Source organism: Schistocerca nitens, chromosome 5, assembly GCF_023898315.1.
Source record: "Schistocerca nitens isolate TAMUIC-IGC-003100 chromosome 5, iqSchNite1.1, whole genome shotgun sequence".
NCBI classification, from domain to species: domain Eukaryota; kingdom Metazoa; phylum Arthropoda; class Insecta; order Orthoptera; family Acrididae; genus Schistocerca; species Schistocerca nitens.
In genome coordinates this window covers 624,914,387-624,936,099 of record NC_064618.1, presented here as the reverse complement: position 1 = coordinate 624,936,099, position 21,713 = coordinate 624,914,387, and the positions used below count along the sequence as shown (strand labels likewise).

General features: G+C 37.4%; 1 protein-coding gene across 1 annotated transcript in view; it reads left to right on the top strand.

Annotated features, from left to right (window-relative positions):
* The first annotated feature begins 350 nt into the window (after window positions 1–350).
* The window catches only part of LOC126259947 (glycosyltransferase 25 family member), an 846,623-nt gene continuing 825,260 nt past the window's right edge, over window positions 351–21,713 (top strand). Inside the window, exons 1-2 of the mRNA XM_049957050.1 lie at window positions 351–713; window positions 8,869–9,100. Coding sequence (XP_049813007.1) covers window positions 475–713; window positions 8,869–9,100 — 471 coding nt within the window. The 5' untranslated portion in view covers window positions 351–474. The remainder of the gene's footprint in view (window positions 714–8,868; window positions 9,101–21,713) is intronic.

Genomic DNA, 21,713 nt, shown 5'->3' with positions numbered 1-21,713 from the left:
TCCCACGCTGAATACGTGAATGGAACGGGAAATAGCACTAATACATAGTGGAATGGGGATTACCATTCTGCCATGCAGTTTGCAGAGTATGGATATAAAAGTATACAAGAGCCGCTTGAAATAATTGATAGTTTATAAATTAGTGCAGTTACAACCAAGTACAAGTTGCTCCTTGGGTGCGCTAAAGTAAAAGTGATTTCTATGTATCACCACAGTTATTAATTATATTAGCCTGTGATATCACTGATGGAAATTTACTTTTCGATACTAGTTTACTTTGATGTATAGTCGATATTATGCTGTATCTCGAAAAATCGACAACAGTATCATCGATTAAATGTCGACATATTACCGCTTGGTGTGGTTTGCAAATTGATTTCTGTACCTGCCAACAGGTGGCATTATCGTAGACGTCAGGGGGACTTTTGAATTCGAAACATAAACAAATCGGTGTACACAGTAACTACACAGAATATGAGAAGCAGAAGGCATAGCGTGGCAATGCACTGCCCCGTCAGTTGCAGTTTTGGGTTGTACAGTGCAATACTTATTATTTTTGCATTCATTAGAGCAGAAGAACTTACCGATCCTCAAAGTTTGAGAGATCCTACGGTTGTCATCGCAATTCTAGTTCGAAATAAAGCTCATACATTGCCTTACTTTCTGACGCTCCTAGAGAGGTTAGAATACCCAAAAGACAGGATATCATTGTGGTACGTTTGTTTTAAAAATATCTTTTCATGTTTTATCTATAAAACCCAAGTTTTATTTAATGTAAGGCTAATTTCGAATCCGTCACTAAAAGAACTTGGGGGAGAAAATACAGCATTTATAAGATTATAATGTTTTATTTGTTAGGTTTTAAATGATTACAATGTGTAAAACTCCGCGATGTGTTTCGTATATTGATGGTTCGTGCGTGCTATCCATGAAAAGTGTAAGAAATTATTTTTACATGTGCGCTGCGAGTGTTTTATTGTTCTTGTTAGAAGTAACATTGTAGTTCTGTTGTAAACTTAAAAATATAGTGCGTGAAATACTTGTATGTTCCTGTCATGGAAGCTGTTTGAGAGGGACTGGTTGTAGATAGTCTTTAAGAGTAGAGTTCAGAAAACGCGATGATATGCTTGACATTCAGTGTATTACTTACTCAGTGACAGTGTTGTTCAGTTTTGCAGTATTAGTTTATTTATATTTTATAATTAGGTTAACTACGCTATAAATTGTGGTCAATGTACTATAAGTTTTGTATTTGTATCAGACAGGGAAAAATTGTTAACAGCATGTTTTAAAATCGGTGTAACGTGTTACTGTTCTTTTCGTTTGCTATCCATATAACTGTTAATATAAAGACTGTGAGCTCACAGACGGGAGAGTTACTGATTTTCAGCTTGCTTGTATTTGCAGTCTCTGTTCATGATTGCTTCCTTGAAATTGATGTCCCAAAGTTATCCACGATGTACCTCTATGTGCCAGAATATATCCTTTACATCTGTGTTTGACTGTTTATTTTTTACCCATGGGTATTCTGTCGGAATTTTCAAACATGCACCAAATTTGGTTGGCAACCACTTTGCCCAGTCTGTATCTCTTACAACTGGTGTGTCAACGTTATTATTTCTTGTTTAATATTCCAATTTCTTTTGGTATTGCTCCTTTAATTTAGATTAAGTATATGGTAAGTAAATTTTTAAAGAAATAAGTTTATTACATTACAGCAGTGTCTGAAATTTGTTTTCAGCTACAGCTGATTCTCTGCTTTCTCTCACTGAAAAGCAAAATACTGATCTTCAGCCTCTTACAATAGGCCAATCTCACTTTTAATAGAAGAAGTTAATTTAATATACTGCAGAAACATAACAAATCAGGAATTGCTTGTACTTGATCTTTCATTACTAAACCACACCTATCCTTTCTTTTCTTTCTTTCTTTAAATTTATCTAACGGTTACTGAGACAATAGCTATGGCTATATTATAAAATATTTTCTTTAGTAAGGACCCAAGCTGATCACAATATTTTGCAGTTCTTATTTGATTACCATTGTCAGACTGGTTTTTTGCCACCTATTAATCTCAACTAGGCCCTACTTAAGACAGTGGATCATAGTTTGAGTGTACGAATTTCAGTGAATTATCAACAGCTATTGTTGTCATCTTCAGCCTAACAGCTGGTTTGATGCAGCTCCAGGAAAAAGTTACATTGTGTCCTTCTCATATTTTTTTGTAGTTAGTCTAACATGTGTGTACATAATATTCACCAAAATGTCCACTTGATATATATCTGTTATGTAATTCAGCTTCCAAAAACATATTGTTTGATTTGTTTTTTTATAAAGAAGGCTAATTGTGTCTGTATCACTGGACTTCAGTCAACTGTACATCCTACAGGCTATTCTGAAGACAGTATCCTTTCCATTCAGATGATTTTCCAAGTCTTTTGTGGCCTCTGACAGAATTATATCATCGGCAAATGTTATGTGTTTATTACTTCTCCTTAATGTTTAATTTCTTCTCTAAATTCTCTTGAATTTCTGCTACTACTTGTTTTGTATATGGATTGAACAAAGCGGGAGATAGACTATATCCTTGTCCCACTTCCATCCCAGCTGCTACCTCCCTTTCACATCCTATGACTCTTACAACTACAGTTTGGTTCTTTACATGTGTAGACAACATACCACCATACAAGGACTATGCCTAGCAAAGTACTGTGGGATCCAAACAAACTTTCGGTCAGATGACAGCATTACTTTCTTGGTACTGCCAGGTCAATTTCATCATGTTTGGCTCTCCTAAGGCTCTTAAGACTTCTGAGGGAATGTCCTCTAGTCCAGCTTCCTTGTTTTGACTTACATATTTCTGTGATGTATCAAATTATTCTCACAGTATTACCTCCCCCATGTTATCTTCATCCATTTTGTCATGCACTTCTGTAATATTGTTTCAACCTCCTTTCCTCTGCATAGTCCTCATATTTATTCCTTCCACCTATTGCCCTTTTCTCCTTTGTTTTGTGCTAGTTTGCCATCAGAAATTTGGATGTTCATATATCCGCTTACCTTTCCTCCAAAGTTACGCAACAGATCACATGCACATTTACATAAACGCATCTCTCTCTCTCTCTCTCTCTCTCTCTCTCTCTCTCTCTCTCTCTCTCTCTCTCTCTCACACTGTTTTTTTTCTGTTGTTAATTCAGAAAAAAGGTCTTTTGGCTGAAAGCTTACCTGTGTAGCAGGTGCCTGCCTGTGACTCAACATCTTCTCTTTATGGCGAATAGCAGTTTATCCTTTTCGTTATATTGTCATTATGCCATTCTGGGTTTTCCACTGTTGGACTTTCTCAACACTTTCTGGCAGATTCAAATTACTGAGGCCTCTCATCCTTTATTTCATATTTTTTGCAGTCTCTTCAAGTTTTAGTCTGCATGTCATAACTGTCAAATTAGGGTCAGAGCATTGTCTGAATATGGACACATTTTACAGTGTAAAACCTACTTTCTAAAACCTTGTTTTACTGTTACCTACTGTACCAAAAATATTTTGTTGTCGTCAGGTCTCATTCATGTGTACAACCATGCTCCAGTATTATTAAGTCAGGTGTATGCAGGGAGGCTTTATTCCTTTCTCACAGTCCACATTTTCGTAACTTTTTTCCTCCTGTTCCTTTTCCCACTATCAAATTTGACCATCTTAGCTAATTTTTAATCTCCAGTAACATAGTGGATGATTTCTTTTAACTAAGCATACCTTTTCCATCCCTTCATCATGTGTAGAGCTATCAGCTATGTATACTTTACTATTCTAGTTGTCATGTTTTGCTATCTACGGTGATTCATTCACTATGCTGTTCATGGTAGTTAACCCACATAACTATTTTTTTCTTTTGTTCATTATTAGATCTATGCCCCAGATATAAATTCTGTTTTGCTTGTATACCAGTGCACTGAGACTCCTGTTCTTTGTGCCATTCCACTTCACTAATACCATCTATATTTAGCCTGGACCTATTAATAACTGTACATTCCACCGACCAAATTTTTGTATGGACAGCCACTCCTTTATTTTTATTAACTGTATAATACAGGGTGTACATAATGTCCAGGAACACTTTCAATTATTTATTGCACAAGAACTAAACATTGTACAGATGTCATACATATTGCATTTTGAAGAGAAACTCGGAAAGTTTTTTTACAAACATTCGATATGTGAACCATGAGTGACCCGGCAGACATCAATGTGGTAATCCAATTCTTGCCATGCCCATCCCAGCATGGCATTGTCAACTATGGCAGTCACTTCCGGTATTGTCTCCCGGAGCTCTGCTACATCACATGGTAGAGGCGGTACCGACACCACATCTTTAATGTGTCCCCCACAGAAAAAAGTCATGCAGAGTGAGATCTGGTGTTCGGGGAGGCCATTTCATGAAACAGCTGTCCTCTTCTGTAGCACGGCCGATCCTTCGTGCCACAGCTCTGTGTTCAAGGTATCCACGAACTTCTCGATGAAAATGGGGTGGCGCCCCATCCTGCTGAAATGGCCTTCCATGTTGGTGGCTTCTTACCGTACTTGGTTCTAAATATCCATTGAACAGCTGTAGCACACTTGTTTTTGTCAAACTCCAGCACACAGAAAGCTCGCTCCACACTGGAACTTGCCACATTTGCGACTAGCGCTGACTTTTGGCGTATTACCAAACTATGATGTGGCGGTATATGTGAAAACAAAACACTTTCAGGGTTTCTCTTCAAAATGTCATATATGTGATATCAGTGCAATGTTTGGTTCTTGTGCAATAGATAATTGAAAGTGTTCCTGGACTTTATATACACCCTGTATTATAATACACATGTGTACCTCTCAAGGGGAACCTCCAGTTTTACTGATTTTCAAGTGATGCCCAAACAGAGATTACATATATGCGTGTTTTACACATTCTCTTCTTCTTCCATGATTGACAGAGTCTGAATGATAAAATCTTACCACACTGGCTATCATTGGATAAAATTAAAATACCCATTTATTTTAATTCATTCAGTTACCAAAAGTGAAGGCTGTTATTCAGAATTTCAATATTGGTGTGAAAATCAAACACTTTATATTTAAGGAGCTTTTTATATCTAGGTGCATGTTTTGAAAAGTGTGTTGTTCATTTGTATTCTGTTTTCTCTATTCTAACCTTGCTACCCACTATCATTGTTTCTATTTCATCTGTGGATGTGGTGCAATTCTATGTTGTAGAATTATTTATGCTAAAAAAGTCCTTCGAAAAGGTTCTGCTCTTGGTTTACTAAGTGTGTTTGGTAATCAGCCTTGGAGGATAACTCAGCCAATGTTTCTTGATGAAAACAGTTCTTTGCATTATATGAAGGAGTGAGACATAATGTATTACAAAATTGTTAAGGCTCTCGTGATGACTTGTTGACAAATTGCCTGTTGGCTTGTCTCTGGTTCCTGGGCTGACATACGTTTGACAACAAGTGTCAGCCACAGAACACAAGATGTGAGTTTTGCCCTTCTTTGAGTAACCTCGTGAGCTTTGAATCCGTTGATCAGTTTGAATTTATTAAACTGTTATGCAGTTCCAGTATAAGCTGTTTTCAAATTTATGTTCCATGAATAATGTATATTGTACTGTGCTGGTGTGTGACATCACTTCCTGTAACATGACACAATAATAGTATGAGTAGTTGTTGGCCAACATAACTTGCTATTATATAGTCGCTAGCATGTAACACAAAAGTGGACGCCTGCTTCTGCAAGACTTGTTTTTGTAGGAAGCAGTACTTTCCATCAACATGTGATGAAATGATCAATAACATTACAGTGGTAAACAAGTTCCATAAACTTTAGGCAGTGAATTCAAGTTGATAAAAGTCATCAGTTTTGGCTTCAGCATATTAGCTAAAATAACAACAAGACTATCAATGTCACAGTTGTGCCTGTCATCAGAAGAAAAAAGAAACGTGAAATCTTTAAATACTTATACATTTAAAAAGATTTATAAAATAAATTCAATTAAATACTGTAAATGTTTTATGATAAATGCAGTGCAAATGAATAGAAATAACATTCTCACAACAAACTTGATCTGTGGAGGTTCCATTATGTTTCAGTAAACTCCTCTGAAGAACTGTACCAAAAGTGCTCAATGTTCCCTTATGGCTACATTTATGTAATTACTCTGCAATTCACAATTAAGTGCCTAGCCGATGGTTTACTGAACCACCTTCAAGCTAACGAGCATGGTAGCACAGCACTGGACGATGGTTCAAACCCATGTTTGGTCATCCTGATTTAGGTTTTATGCGATTTCCCTAAATAGCTTGAGGTAAATGCCAGACTGGTTCCTTCAAAAGGGCATGGCCACTTTTCTTCTGCATCATTTCTTAATCTGAGCTTGTACTCCGTCTCTAAAGAACTCCTTGTCGACAGCTCATTAAACACTAAAGTCCTCCTCCCCCTTCAAGCGGTTTCTCTACCATTCCACTCTCAAACAGTGTGCAGGAAAATTAACACTTAAATCTTTCTGTGTTAGTGCTGATTTCTTATATTTTATTATGATGATCATTTCTGCATATGTATATGGGCACCCACAAAATGTTTTTGCACTCTAAAGAGATGGTTGGTGATTGAAATGTCATTAGAAGATCCTGCTGCAGTGAAAAATGCCTTTATTTTAATGGTTACCACCCTAAATCGTGTATCATATCCATCGCACACTCTCCCCTATTTTGTGATAATACAAAATGAGCTGCCCCTCTTTGAACTTTCTTTGTGTCCTCTGTCAGTCCTATCCGAAGCAGATCCCATACCATGCAGCAATACTGCAAAAGAGGACGGACAAGCCTAGTGTAGGCAGTTTCTTTAGCAGACCTGTTAACATTTTGCAAGTGTTCTACCAGTAAACCAGTCTTCAGTTCCCTTTCCCAACAACATTATCTACATGATCATTCCAATTTAAGTTATTCGTAATTCTAATTCCTAAGTATTTAGTTAAGTTTACAGCCTTTAGATTTGTATGATTTATCATGTAACCAGTATTTAGTGGATTCGTTTTAGTACCTCTGCTGATGGCTTCACACTTTACATTACTTGGTCAATTGCCACTTTTCACGTCATACAGATATTTTGTTCAAATCATTTTGCAGTTAGTTTTGACCATCTGATGACTTAAAAGGACAGTAAATGACAGCATTATCTGCAAACAATCTAAGAAGGCTGCTCAGATTGTCTCATAAGTTGTGTATGTATATCAGGAACAGCAGAAGGCCTATAACACTTTCTTGAGGAGCAGGGGATGTTACTTTCATTTTAGTCAATGACTTTGTCAGTTACTGTGAACTGTGATATTTATGACAGGAGATCATGATTACAGTTGCACAACAGAGATGATACCCCATAGACACACAATTTGATTAGAAGTTGCTTGTGTGGAATGGTGTCAAAAACCTTCTGGAAATGTAAAAATATGGAATCACTTTGAAATCACCTTTTGATAGCACTCTCTACTTTGTGAGAATGAACAACTAATTGCGTTTCACAAGAACAATGTTTTCTGAATCCATGTTGACTGTTTATTAATAAATCATTTTCTTTGAGGCAAATCATAATGTTAGAACACACAATATGTTCCAAAATCCTACTGCAAATCAATGTTAGTGATAGTGGTCTGTTTATATTGAAAGTGTCATAAATGTCTGACTGTTGTTTTTTCCAACTTGATACACAAGCAACAGAAGAATACCAATTGTAAATACATTTTTACTCCATAATTTGTCGTACCTCTGAAATATAGCGGACACACACACACACACACACACACACACACACACACACACACGGGTCCTGTGTGTGTGTGTGTGTGTGTGTGTGTGTGTGTGTGTGTGTGTGTGTTGATGGTCAATGGCCAAAAGCTTTAAGTGTAAGAGTCTTTTCGTTGTGCCTATCTGCGACTCAGCATCTCCGCTATATGGTAACAACTTTCCTTCTCATAATATCTTTACTTCCCATCCTGGATTTTCCATTATTTCATACCTCTGAAATAGTTAAATAACTGAATTTTCCACATCAAGCATCACTAGTATGAAGTTTCATACAAAATAATGAAGTTGAAGTCCATGTCTCCTTCATCTGGTCACCTATACACCACATTAGGTTCCCCTTGCACTTCCAGTAACTTTTTACAAATGAATTTTCGAGTCACTAAAGTTGTCATACTAGTAGTATAACCAGTATTGATTCCCATGTCTTCTCAAGGTAGTTTTCTTCCCATTCTGATGATAATTATTTTGTAAGCTCACTAACCAAAATCCTCAATCTGAAAATTCGGTGCATATTCTGTTAGTTTTTTTATGTGTGCAGTTACCTTGTCTTTTTATAGTAGTGAACTCAGAGAATGAAATCTACCAAAATATTTTGTTCAGATCTGCAAATCTAAATAAGAGACTACTTTTTATTACTGTAAGATGAAAATCCAGTTTGCAACTTGAGACTGTAATGTGCACAAAAGCAACACTTGAAGGCTGATTAGGTATCTGAGTAAGTGAGATATATTGTTAGATATGAAAATGCTGCTACATTCATAGGGGCAAAAATTCTGAATAAATAGCAGCACTGAAATTATCTGTTTTCAAAAATGACATATTTGGTTACCACTAAAATGGTTTAAGTATTTTCTTATGTTTTGTCTGTATATTCAGTCAGATTGAGACACAAATGCTGTAGCCAATTGCACATGACTGCAATTTCATTAAGAAATTACATTGTTTTGCTTGGCAAATGTTTATCTATTGTTTTGCTTGGCAAATGTTTATCTATTGTTAATAAAGTTGCTGTTGCACTGTAATTATACTTTTCTCCAAGGATAAGAAGCGACCACAATGAAGATTCATCCCTGGAAATACTAAAGAAGTGGCTGACAACTGTTGAAAATGACTACCATTCTATAAGTGCTGAGCTGTTGTCATCACCACCCGACCGCTTGCCAGGGGAGAACAGTTCTGTTGCATGGTCTAAACAAAGATTTACTCATGTTATTCAACTGAGAGAAGAAGCACTAATGGTAGCGAGATATGTGTGGGCAGATTATGTATGGGTGAGTGAAAATATGTATATCATCAGTTTACTACCAGGACAATATTGTGACTAATGTTACAGTCGAAGCCATTTTCAAATAACAAAATATACCTATATTTTTATAAATTTTTATTTGCAGCTATGAGATGCAATACACATTTAGGCAATTACACAAAGAATATGAATCTAATGAACTGCTTATACTTTTATAAAATTGCTAGATAGTGAACATCTGTGGATAATTTTTTACTTGAGCAGTAACATTTTTGCCATTGACTGGATATGTTTACTGTAAACTCCTCAATTTTAATCTTGGATTTCAGTCTAGCAGCATGTGGCTTAAATGCTGAAACAAACAAAATGGATGTTACCTTGTATGCTGGTTATCAACATTCATAATACACACCACTGGTGTGTAACAGATGGAAATGATCTTTGAGAAACTGTTTTTATGCTCCCTACACCCGTCACTGAATTCAGTTCCTTGGGAACTGTTTACATCTGTTACAAACCAATGCTACACATAATGAATACTGATGAGCTGTACAAGCTCACATCCATTTTTATTTCTTTTACCTATTTTGACAGTTGCTGTGTTTCAGTAAGTACACAAACCACTGCTAATGGGGAGTAATGACTTAGAAGAAAATGTGATGTTTGATGATTTTGTACACTTTTGACGATCTTAGGGAACCTGGTGGAGATTGAAATTTCAGCTGTTCTGGCAAAAATGATGAAAATGATGATGGACCAAAAGACAATTCTGTCTGTGATTTAAAAGAGAAAAAATTGTCATCAGAAATGTTGCGCATGCGCAAAAGATTAGCTTTCTCTTAATTTTAATTGTAGCTCTTCCTTTCACTTTTCATTGTAAAGAAATATGAATGTTTTTGAAACTGTTGTATTATTTTTTAACTATGTTCACATTTACTTTTTCTTGGTTCCCCTTGATCAGCCAAACATCTTCCACTTCAGTCCGTGAAAATTTTATTAAATTTCCTCTCAGTTATTTGAACTTTTGCTAAGCTCCGTTGAACTTCAAATTTTCAAGGGTCATGTTTGTATAAAAACTGAATGAAGAAAATCTCTTCATTTACTGTTTTCAGCATTGTTCCTGTGTTACTAGGCAGCTCCCTTACAGTGTGAATCTGTATAGCACCTCATGTGTGCACACTAAGCAAGACCCACAAATGTGCTCCAGCTGTCTTGAATCATGTGGCACAAAGCTATTTAAATCGCATTTGCATGTATAAATTCCCTTGACCCCCTTTAATCGGCATCTATGACCAATAACACCTTGTGTGGTGGCTTGTATGACAAGGAAGAAAAGGAGATTGATGCTGGACGTCATACTAGTGTGTCCTGTGGCATACTGACATTGGGCTTGGCCAGAGATGGAGCTAGTGCAGGTGGGTTCTGCCACCTCTGGAGGGAGCTGTTGACTTTGCTGTGGTATGGTGAGTGCCATGAATGGCATGGGAGGATTAAAGGCTCAACTTCTATGGGCACCAACAGTTGTGTGAATGAGTATTTAGGCTCTTGTGACTTGTGGTGGGGCCTGAGGTTACAATGATGGTGCACTCAGGGTATGGACATGGGTGATGCATGCCTGTGGGCAGGACCACAGCAAGTTACACATGTCCTTGTGAGGTGTGAGCAGGGGTATGGGCTATTTATGGTGCTGTGGCCAAAGCTGTTTCCTATGGCATACCATCTGCACTTTGTCTGCCTGTGATGTCAAAAAGCTGGGGGACCCCTGTGATGAACGATGAGGCCTTGCAACCAACCTGGGTTCAATTGAAACTATGAGCCCAGTGGTGGGAGCATGTAGAGTAGTAGGTGCTCAAATACCCTTTGTGAGCCCTCACAAAAATGGTTTTAAAAAATTTGAACACTAAGCAATATTTGTCTAAGTGCAAAATTTTGGCCAGGCTGCAACTAATGTCAAGGGTTGTTCTATACATTGTAAGGAAGCTGGCGAGGGTTTCGTTGAATGATAACGTAGCTTTCCTCAGCTGCCCACTGAAGTTTGTGACAAACTACTCCTCTGTCTCTGAATTAGGTGCTGTGTGAAAAGGACAATGTCTGCAGAAATCCCTATAACTTATGGAAAATTTGACACTGTATCCACTACTAGAAACCACATTGCTCCCTGGACTGGTCTGGTGAAGTCCACATTCACTCACTCCCACAGGCGATCTGGAACAGGCTGTGAGTAAAATTCTTTGGTGGGGTCAGCCACATTATACAGGCAAGTGATATGCTTGGCCCACATGTTAAATATCTTTGTCCAACTGGGGCCATACCTGGGATATATCATCCCCAGTGCATTATGTGAATCCTCTGGACAATACGGGGGGGGGGGGGGGGGGGGGGCGAATCTGAGTAAGACAGTGACCTGGCATTCCTCCTCCTCAGTAGTGAGCAATGTAGCAGTAGAACATCCTTGTTGGCATTTAGTTGGAGATGGAGGAGAAGCATGTCTTAAATGCAGGTTCAGGCTCTGTAGGTAAGTGCTCTGGTCACCCTGCTCTACTGACAGTAGTAGCAGGTCCATCTTGCGGCTGTGGCTACTTCAAGAGCTGGATACTCAATCAAGGGTATTTTGCATAGTACATCCAGGGTGAAACAGCATCTTGTGAATATTGAAGACATGTGATGTAGTGCATTGGCATTTGTTATTGAACAGGGAGGTGATGATGTATTTCATAATTATAGTTACTTAAAAATGTCGCCCACTGTTGCAGTGTAGCATCATTTTATCTGGAAGCTTTTGATAGGGGACCAAAAAGTGAGAGCATTGGCACATGGAATGTTGTGCCCGTACAACAATACATTAAACTTTATTGTAGCACAGATTATTGCCAAAGCATCCTTTTGAATGTGAAAGCAGTTCATCTATGCTGCTGTCAATGTTTTATAAGCAACCACATTGGGTGATCCTTGCTGCCATAGTTCTTGAGACAGTATAGTACCAATACTATATTGAGACGTACCAGTTGCTGAAGTTGGGTGCATGCTTAGTGTGAAGGTTGCCAGGCAAAGAGAAGATTTGAGACTTTTCTTTTTAGTTTAAAAATAGGCTGCAACTCACTCCATATTTGATGATTATCATCGCTGCACTCAGTGTGGAAGCAGTGGGATTCAATTCACAGTACCTCCTCAGAATTTTTCTGACATAAGAATGGGGTTAACTCAGTCTTGTGACACCAGCTGTGGAGCTGCATCAGTAATGAAGCAGCTGCATCGTCAGGATTCATCTATTGGCATTAACTGTGGGAGTGATTGGCAACATGCTGGTCACAAGTCCCATGATCATACATCATTCATCTTATTGCCTTGTAGGCAGCAGTTGGAACAGGCCTAAGCCCTGGGTGGTGGTTAAGTTTTTATTATAACTTGTTGGTAGCTGTTGGTGGACCAACAAATTTTATGCCCATTTTACAAGTTATATTTGTAGGCCATGCAATTTAAACTGATTTAATTATACACTTACTATAATATTTACCTCTCCCCCAAAAGATTGAAACTCTTTTAAACCTGTAGGTACAGATAATTTAGTTATGACTCATGTGTGCTCTAAATAGGCATAAAATGAAAGCTGAAAGTGTGACCCTATGCATTTAATGGTTAGCTCTTATTATTGAGTTGGCACTTCAAATGATTTTCTTCTCAGTGGGTAAACAGCGTTTGAAGGCTTTAGATATACTGCTCTTGTGTGGTCCTCATTACAGAAATACTGACCAGGTAATCTGCACGGGCTATAGAAGCATATATAACTAGGGAAAAGATAGACACTGTGTATAGGAAAATTAAAGACACAGTTGGAGAAAAGAAGAATAGATGTACGAATATCAAGAGCTCAGATGACAATCCAGTACTAACCAAAGAATGGGAAATTGAAAGGTGGAAGGAGTATCTACAGGGATTACAAGAGAAATGAACTTCAAGACAATATTATAGGAAGGGAAAATTATGTAGGTGGAGATGAGTTGGGAGATATGATATTGCAAGGAGAATTTGGCTGAGCAATGAAAGACCCAAGTTGAAACAAGGCCCATGGAGTAGATGACAATCCCTCAGAAATACTGGTACTCTTGGGAGAACCAGCCATAATGAAATTATTCCACCTGGTGTGCAAGAGTACAAGATGGTGAAAAACTTGCAGACTTCAAGGAGAATGTAATAATTCCAATTCCAAAGGGAGCAAGTGTTTCACAGATATGAATATTACCAGATTGTCAGTTTAGTACACCATGATTGCAAAGTACTTACCCAAATTATTAATAGAAGGATGGAAAAACTGTTAGAAGCCAATCTTGGGGAACAAATGTAAGAACATGTGAGGCAGTACTGATCTTATAACTTCAATTAAAAGATAGAGTAAGGAAAGGCAAACACACATTTAATGCTTCCGACAATGTCAACTGGAATACATTCTTAGAAATTCTGAAGCCAGCATGCATAAAACACAGGTAGTGCAAGGTTATATACAACTTGAAGGAAACCAGACAGTAGTTACAAGAATCAGGGAACATAAATGGGCAAGAGCAGTTGAGAATGGAGGGAGACAGGGCTGTAGCCTATCCCTGATATTATTCAACCTGTACATTGAGCAAGCAGTAAGGGAAACCAAAGAAATATTTGAAGAAGGAATTAAAGTTTTAAAAGAATAAATAAAAACTTTGCTGTTTGACAGTGACATAGCAATTCTGTCAGAGACCGTAAAGAGCTTGGAATAGCAGTTGTTTCAATAGATAATGTCTTGAAAGGAGGATATAAAATGAACATTAATAAAAGCAAAATGGAATGTAGTCGAATTAAATCAGTTGATACTGAGGGAATTGGATAGGAAATGAGACTCTGAAATAAGTAAAAGTTCTGCTGCTTGGGCAATAAAATAACTGACCATGGTTGAAGTAGAGAGGATATAAAATTCAGTTGCAAGAAAAGCTTTTCCTAAGAAAAGAAATTTGTCAATACTGAATATAGATTTAAGTAGTAGAAAGTCTTTTCAGAGGGTATTTGTCTCGAATGTAGCCTTGTATGTAAGTGAAACATAGATGATAAATAGACAAAAAGAGAACAGGAACTTCTGAAATATAGTGTTTCAGAAGAATTTATTTTTAACATCGTGCAGCCGTGTCAGCAACTGTGATAAATGATAATGTAACAAATTAGCGTCAGTTGCAAATAGAAACCAATCTTATCTCAGGTTTCAGCCAAAATAATTTGACCTCCTTCAGAAGCCAGTGACACTAAACTATTGCATGCCAAAATTTGCCTATGTCAAGTATAAAACTGTAGCACCGTAGTAACCGGTCATAAATCTACATTACTTGGGCTGAAGACAAACAGCAGGCCCAGCTTCGCGGACAAGATTGGTAGGCCACGAGAGCTGCGCCGGAACTCTGGCAGCTCTCGCGGCATACCAACCTCGTCCGCACAGCGGGGCCTGCTGTTTCTCTTCAGCCCAAGGAATGTAGATTTATGACTGGTTACTACGGTGCTACAGTTTTATACTTGACATAACCAAATTTTGGCTGAAACCTGGGTAAAGATTGGTTTCTATTTGCAACTGAGGCTGATGTGTTACATGTTTCAGAAGAATGCTAAAGATTAGACAGGTAGATCTTGTAACCAATGAGGTGGTACTGAACAGAACTGGGGAGAGAAAAAAAAGTGGCATAACTTGACTAAAAGAGGGGATCTGTTGAAAGGACATGTTATGAGACATGAAGGGATCACCAGCTTACTACTGGAGGGAACTGTGGGGGTAAAAATTGTAGAGGGAGACCAAGAGAGGAATACAGGAAGCAGGTTCAGAAGGATGTAGGTTGCAGTAGTTATTTGGAGATAAAGAAGCTTGCACAGGATAGTGAATTATGGAGAGCTGTATCAAACCATTCTTTGATTGAAGACTACAGCAACAATTTGCACAGTTAGTAATATCTTGTATTAATTGTTCTAAATAACATTGTGATAAGGGTGACATATCAGTCAGGCTTAACGGCTAGTGATTGTAACAGTAGATCCCAAAAAGTGTATTGAATGGTGTGATCTACATGGTCTGCATGTCCAGTGGCAACTATAAATGTGTGTCTGCAGAATCAATTTTAGATAAATATTGGCTGCCAGCCAGTTTTGCCAGTAATTCTTTCAGGTGCAGGATTGCATACAGGTCAAATTTAGATTGTGTGTTAATGGTTATTGTAAAAATTATCGCAGATCTATGTTTTTAAGTACAGTCACAGGCTTTGCCCACTGATATGGGCACAATGGATTGTAATTAATGAAGTTTTATCTAGTGCTGATTTAACTGCATCAACAAAGTGAAGGCAACTCTCTGAGCTCAATAGATGCTAGGTTGAGTGATTTTATGATCACCAAAAGCTGTCACTTCTTGTTGTGCCAGCTAAATTGTTGTGAAAAAAAAAAAAAAAACTGGGATGTGTGTCCAGATATATCAGGGACACAGTGGTTCCAGCATTAACTTGGAACTGCACTTGCAGATAGTTGATAGTTTTCTATGTATGTATGTTTGCATACCTACTGAGACAACTGTTTGAAATGGCAAAAACAGATGAGGGTACATACCTTCCATTAGTTGCTTCCCTAGGCACCCTAGTGATTAAGTGAATCTAGGATGTTTTTTGTATTTCCAAGAAAGAGTCAATCACTACCATTTAACAGTTGTGTTGACAATTAGCTTCAAGTATCTTACGAGAAGATTGCATGGTGTGGAAGTGAATCAGTGTATATGATGTCTGAAATCACCATTACTTATGAATGGCATGGCTTGTGCACTATTAAAAGGCATCCTTCTACTGTTTTTACTGTTACTTGATGCATCTTTACCAGTGAATACTTTTTCCACTTCTGGTATGCCATCCCATCTGCAGCAAAACATATAGTTGCAACAGTGTTCTTAATGAAGCAAAATTATTGTATCACAGCAGGTTACAACAAGATAGTTGGGAACCCCACTCCACATGGGAATATATTGGTTCTAATGGCATCAAACAGACCTGACCTGACATCAAAACTGGCATCAGTGATCATGATGCGTTTGTGGCAACTGTGGTCACCAAAGTACAAAGGACAACTAAAACAAGCAGAAAGATATATATGTTCAGCAAATTAGATAAAAAATTAGTAATGCCATATCTCAGTGAGGAACTTAAAACTTCCAGCACTGGTCAGGTGCATGTAGAACAACTCTGCCTCAAGTTCAAAGAATAGTTGACCACAAACTGGATAGATACGTACCCATTAGAACAGTTCGTAATGGAAGGGAATCTCCTTGGTACACAGTCACTGTAAAGAAATATCTATAGAAACAGAGATTACAGCATAATAGGTGTAAAACAAAGCATAAAGCTATAGATAGAGATGCTGAATGAAACCCATTTGATTGTCAAGAGGGCAATGTGTGATGCCTTCAATGACTACCGTAGCAGAATATTGTCAAATGGCATTTCCCAAAATCCAAAGAAATTATGGTTGTATGTAATGGCTGTTAGTGGCACCAAGGTTAGTGTCCAGTCCCTAGTGAATGAGACAGCAACTGAAACTAAGGGTAGCAAAGCAATAGCTGAAATGATTAACTCAATTTTCAAATGTTCTTTTACAAGGGAAAACCCAGGAGAATTGCCCCAATTTAATTCTTGTACCACTAAACGATGAATCAAATAAGTATTATTGTCAGTGGTGTTGAGAAATAGCTGAAATCATTAAAATTGAACAAAGCTCCAGGCCCCAGTGGAATCACTATCAGATCCTATACTGAATTTGCGACTGTATTAGCTCCTCTCCTCTCTATAAACTACTGTAGATCCCTTGAACAAAAAACTTGCCAGTTCTTGGAAAAAGACACAGGTCACAAGCATCTAAAAGGAAAGTAGAAGTGACACACAAAGTTACCGTTCAATACCCTTGACATTGATTTGTTGTAGAATCTTGGAACATGTTCTGAGCTCATTATGTTTGAGGTACCTTGAACAGAGTGAAATCCTCAAAATCTCGAACATGTGAAACCAATCTCGCACTTTCCTCAAATGATGTACTGAAAGCATTGGATCGAGGCAACCAGGTAGATGGAGTGTTTCTTGATTTCCGAAAAGCATTTGACTCAGTACCACACCGATGATAATTGTCAAAATTATGACTGTGTGGGGTATCAAGTAAATTTTGTGACTGAATTGAGGACTTTTTGGTAAGGAGGGCACAGCATGTTATCTCATATTGAGAGTCATCATAATATGTCGAAGTAAATTTGGGTGTGCCCCAGGGAATTGTGTTGGACCTGTGCTGTTCGTGTTGTGTATTAATGACCTTGCAGACAATATTAATTGTAAAATCAGGCTATTCATAAATGATGCAGTTATCTGTAATGAAGTACCGTCTGCGAGAGGCTGCATAAATATTCAGTCAAATCTTGATAAGCTTTCAACATGGTGTAGAGATTGGAAACTTCCTCTAATGTTCAGAAATGTAAAGCTTTGCACTTCACAAAAATGTAATATTCTATGACTATAATATCAATGAGTAACTGTTGGAATTGGCCAACTCATACAAATACCTTAGGGATGTAAAATGGAATGATCACACAGGTTCAGTTGTTGGTAAAGCAGGTGGTAAACTTCAGTTTATTGGTAGAATACTAGGGAAATGCAATCGGTCTACAAAAGAGATTGCTTACAAATCACTTGTGTGACTGATCCTAGAATATTGCTCAAGTGTGTGGGACCTGTACCAGATAGGACTAACAGGGGATGTAGAAAATACACAGAGAACGGCAGCATTAATGGTCACAGGTTTGTTTAATTCTGGGGAGAATGCCACAGAGACTCTTGAAGACAGTTTTAAACTATCATGAGAGAGTCTATTAACAAAGTTCTGAGGACCAGCTTTAAATGATTACCATAGGGTATACTACAATGCCCTATGTATTGCTTACACAGGGACGTGCTGATAAGATTAGAATAATTACTGCATGCACAGAGGCATTCAAACAATCTTCTTCCCGCATTCCATACATGAATGGAAAAGGAAGAAACCCTAATAACTGGTACAATGGGACGTACCCTCTGGCATGCACCTCATGGTGATTTGCAGAGTCTAGATGTAGATGTGGATGAGAAATATGTAGAACTCTTTAAAAAATACATAGCCAGCCCCCCCCCCCCCCCCACTTGGCACCTTGTTTTAGTAGACAGGAGGTATGGGTTCTAATGTAAACTATGGTCTGGAACACTGATTAATGTATTTTATTTTTATATACTGGGACATATTTGTCAAAAACATCATAAACGGACTGTTGTCTACAACTGCCTCAAAACTTCTTCATAGAATGGCCTTGGAACTCGCCTTTATATAAATGAATAACAGTAAAAACCTTAAATTCCATACAAGCAAAGAAGTCATCTGAAATAATTTGTTTTGTTTAATATTAATTTTCCCTAAATAAAAATTTGTGAAGATTTATGTCAAAACAATCACTTTAAAATATGCAAATTATAAATAAAATGTTCAAGTATTCCAGTTGCCTTCATTTACAAATGTTACCATGTTGAAGTATTTTTAATTTATACATGCAGACATCTTTAAAATAATGTTAATGGAGGGATGCACAGTGCCACAACAAAAAAAATTGTTTACTTACCCAGTGACATAAAATGTCTGACATACAGTAAAGAAAAGTTTAAAAACAAAGTGAGAAAATTTCTCCTTGACAACTTCTTCTATTACTGTAATGTGTGAAAGATTGTGGGAAGGAACTACTAACTCACATCTGCATATCCTTTTTTAAAAGCAATTAGCAATATTCAGCATGTAACCATACATACAAATTAATTTGCTATGTGAGTGTAAAATGACTCGTTCCACATCATTACAATTTATAGTGCAAAATGATCCCTGGAGGATGAAACTAACCAACCAGTCAAGTTTGAAATATTTACAGCTTGAACGACTGATTACGTTGTACTACATTATTTTCTACAGAGTTCTATAGTACAGATCTGTGTGTTTTACTCAAATATTTTAATGCATAAATGAATTTCTTTTTTCCTGAATATGGAAAAAAGTGGCTGAACTGAAATATATGCACACAAAGTTCTGATCTATATAATTTTGCAGTTTACACTATGAAATGTGATGATGAACTTTGCCATCTACAAGTCATTAAATTTCTTTAAATGATGACAGGAGAGGAATTCGTGATGGATCACGTCAAGTCAGTCAGAAGACTGATGGTTCTAAACAAGACATTAAACAGTGATTAATATGTGTGCCAAGAATAATTGGAAATGTGGGTCAACGTAATAAAAATACAATATGTCAAATGCGGCATAACCACTGGTGTTGTATAATTCATTTGAAAAGTGTATCACATACGTCTGTATGAATAAAGTCTCATGAATTGAATTATATAGCTCTCCTAATAACATAGCAGTTAACATCCAGATCAGATGTTATAAGTTTTAATTATTTGATCATCTCATTTCAATAATGAAACCTCATGGTTGGTTGACTTTCTCTCTCTCTCTCTCTCTCTCTCTGCATTCTTCTGTTTGTGTGGAGGCTAATCTTAAAAACTACTGTAAGGATTTTGGTACAGTTTTCATTAATAGATAGTATGACTCAAGAGGAAGGTTTGTTGATATGGTTTATTACTGCTATGCCATGCAAGTCATCAGGTCATAAATACTTACTGCTAACTGCGTGAAGCTGGTGTAAGGGGGAGGGAGGTAGGTAGGTAGGTAGGTAGGTAGGTAGGTAGGTAGTGTCAGATGCAGAAACACACACATATCTTGATACATGTGCACTCATGGCTTCTGCAGTGAGGGGGAGGGGGGGGATGGTGGGACATAGTAGAGGCATGGGACTGGGAGGGGAGGGATAGCAGGGCAGAGGGGGGTAGGGGAAGGTGCTATATAGTGACAGGGAGTGTGTAGGGATGGGATTGTGGGCTGCTATAGTCTGTCTGTAAACTCAAGAGCGAGCAGCGCTTTTGGTGGGGGAAATGGCCTTCTCGGAAGAACACTGCCAACGGCTTATAGGGGCACCCAAAATCAGTTGCTTGTTGCCTGCCTAGCGATATAGATCGGCATGCAGTGATATACGTCATTTATGTTTGTGGGATCTTAGTTGCCAGCGTCAGTCAGTTAACTTTGTATATTCACTGATATACTTCGGTATCCAGAAGTGATGGCTAATCACCCTGCATTGCAAGAAAATGTGCAGAATATGAAGAAGAGGAGGTATTTGTGACGTAACAAACATTCAATCGTCTCTAATGATATTACAATGTGTGTTGAAGGGTAACACAAGAAGAACAGTTGGCTAATATTACCAGTCACAATCAAAGGGCTGCAATTTGTGCAAACGTCAGCCTCACCACAAAAGGATGCATAAGGAAGGAACATGAAAATAAGCAGCATGGTTTACTGGAATTGCCATGAAGGAACACTAATAATTATGGGAGGAAACCTATCGTTATAGGGAGTTTCACAATCACAGAAAACCTTTGATGCTTATGGAACAGCAGCATTTGATTGTATTCAGTCACTAGATTTCTATCTCAGTTATTGTTCACCTGGTTCTAAGACATTTTGCTTAAAACATGTGCGGAATAGCTATTCTAAACACTGCTGAAATTTCCTTCAAAACATATATATTGATTCTGGTCTTTTAAGTAAAAAGCTTGACATACGAGGTTGTTCACATATTAATTTTTATTTTTTGGTAGGAATTTTATTTATTAATCTACAGCAATTTTATCCTCTTGAAAACATTCACCATTACATACTAAACACTTACACCAGTGCTTTTTCCAATTCCCGAAACACTTTAGGAACTATTTTCTTCTAATAGTTTATAGGTCTCTTAACTGTGCATTTTAAGTCTCATCCATGCTTGTAACACTGCTGTCCTTTAGGGCCAGCTTTGAAATGTTTATATCACTTGTATGCCCTTGGTCTACTCATAACAGATTCACCAAAAGCAATATTTAACATTTCTAAAAATTTGATACTCTTTATTCCATTCTTATAACAAAATTTAATACAGATTCTCTAATCTATTTTTATACAAAACAAATAATTGTTGGTGGTACCAAAACACATGTAACCTTTTTGACAGCTGACAACAGAGTAAATATCCAATATGCATAGCACTGTACACATATTTTTCAGACATGTTTACGAAGACAGTGACAAAAAAAGTAGTTCACATTGGACTAATACAACAAACAAAATTATAAATTTCTGCTTACTTTATGAACACTCTTCATGTTGCAAGAATTGTATAGTTTCAATGCAGCCCTCCAAAGAAAACTTCTACCTTTTTAGTAGAAACAAAAAGTAAGAACAAGCCTTAAATTCTACAGATTAATTGCATTATATGGGGTTCGTTTTACGAACAGCAATAGACAAACATACATTCACTTGAACAGACATTCGGTTCTATATTTGTAGTAGAATCCTGACTTCTGTTCTTATGTTAGTGTTATTTATTCAATAATGTCGTGTTTCAGAAAAAGCTACTGTCTTTTGTATTTCTTATGGTCTTAACACATTTATCTAAAAATAAATGCAACTGGGACGTATCTGTATACTGCACTGCCACAG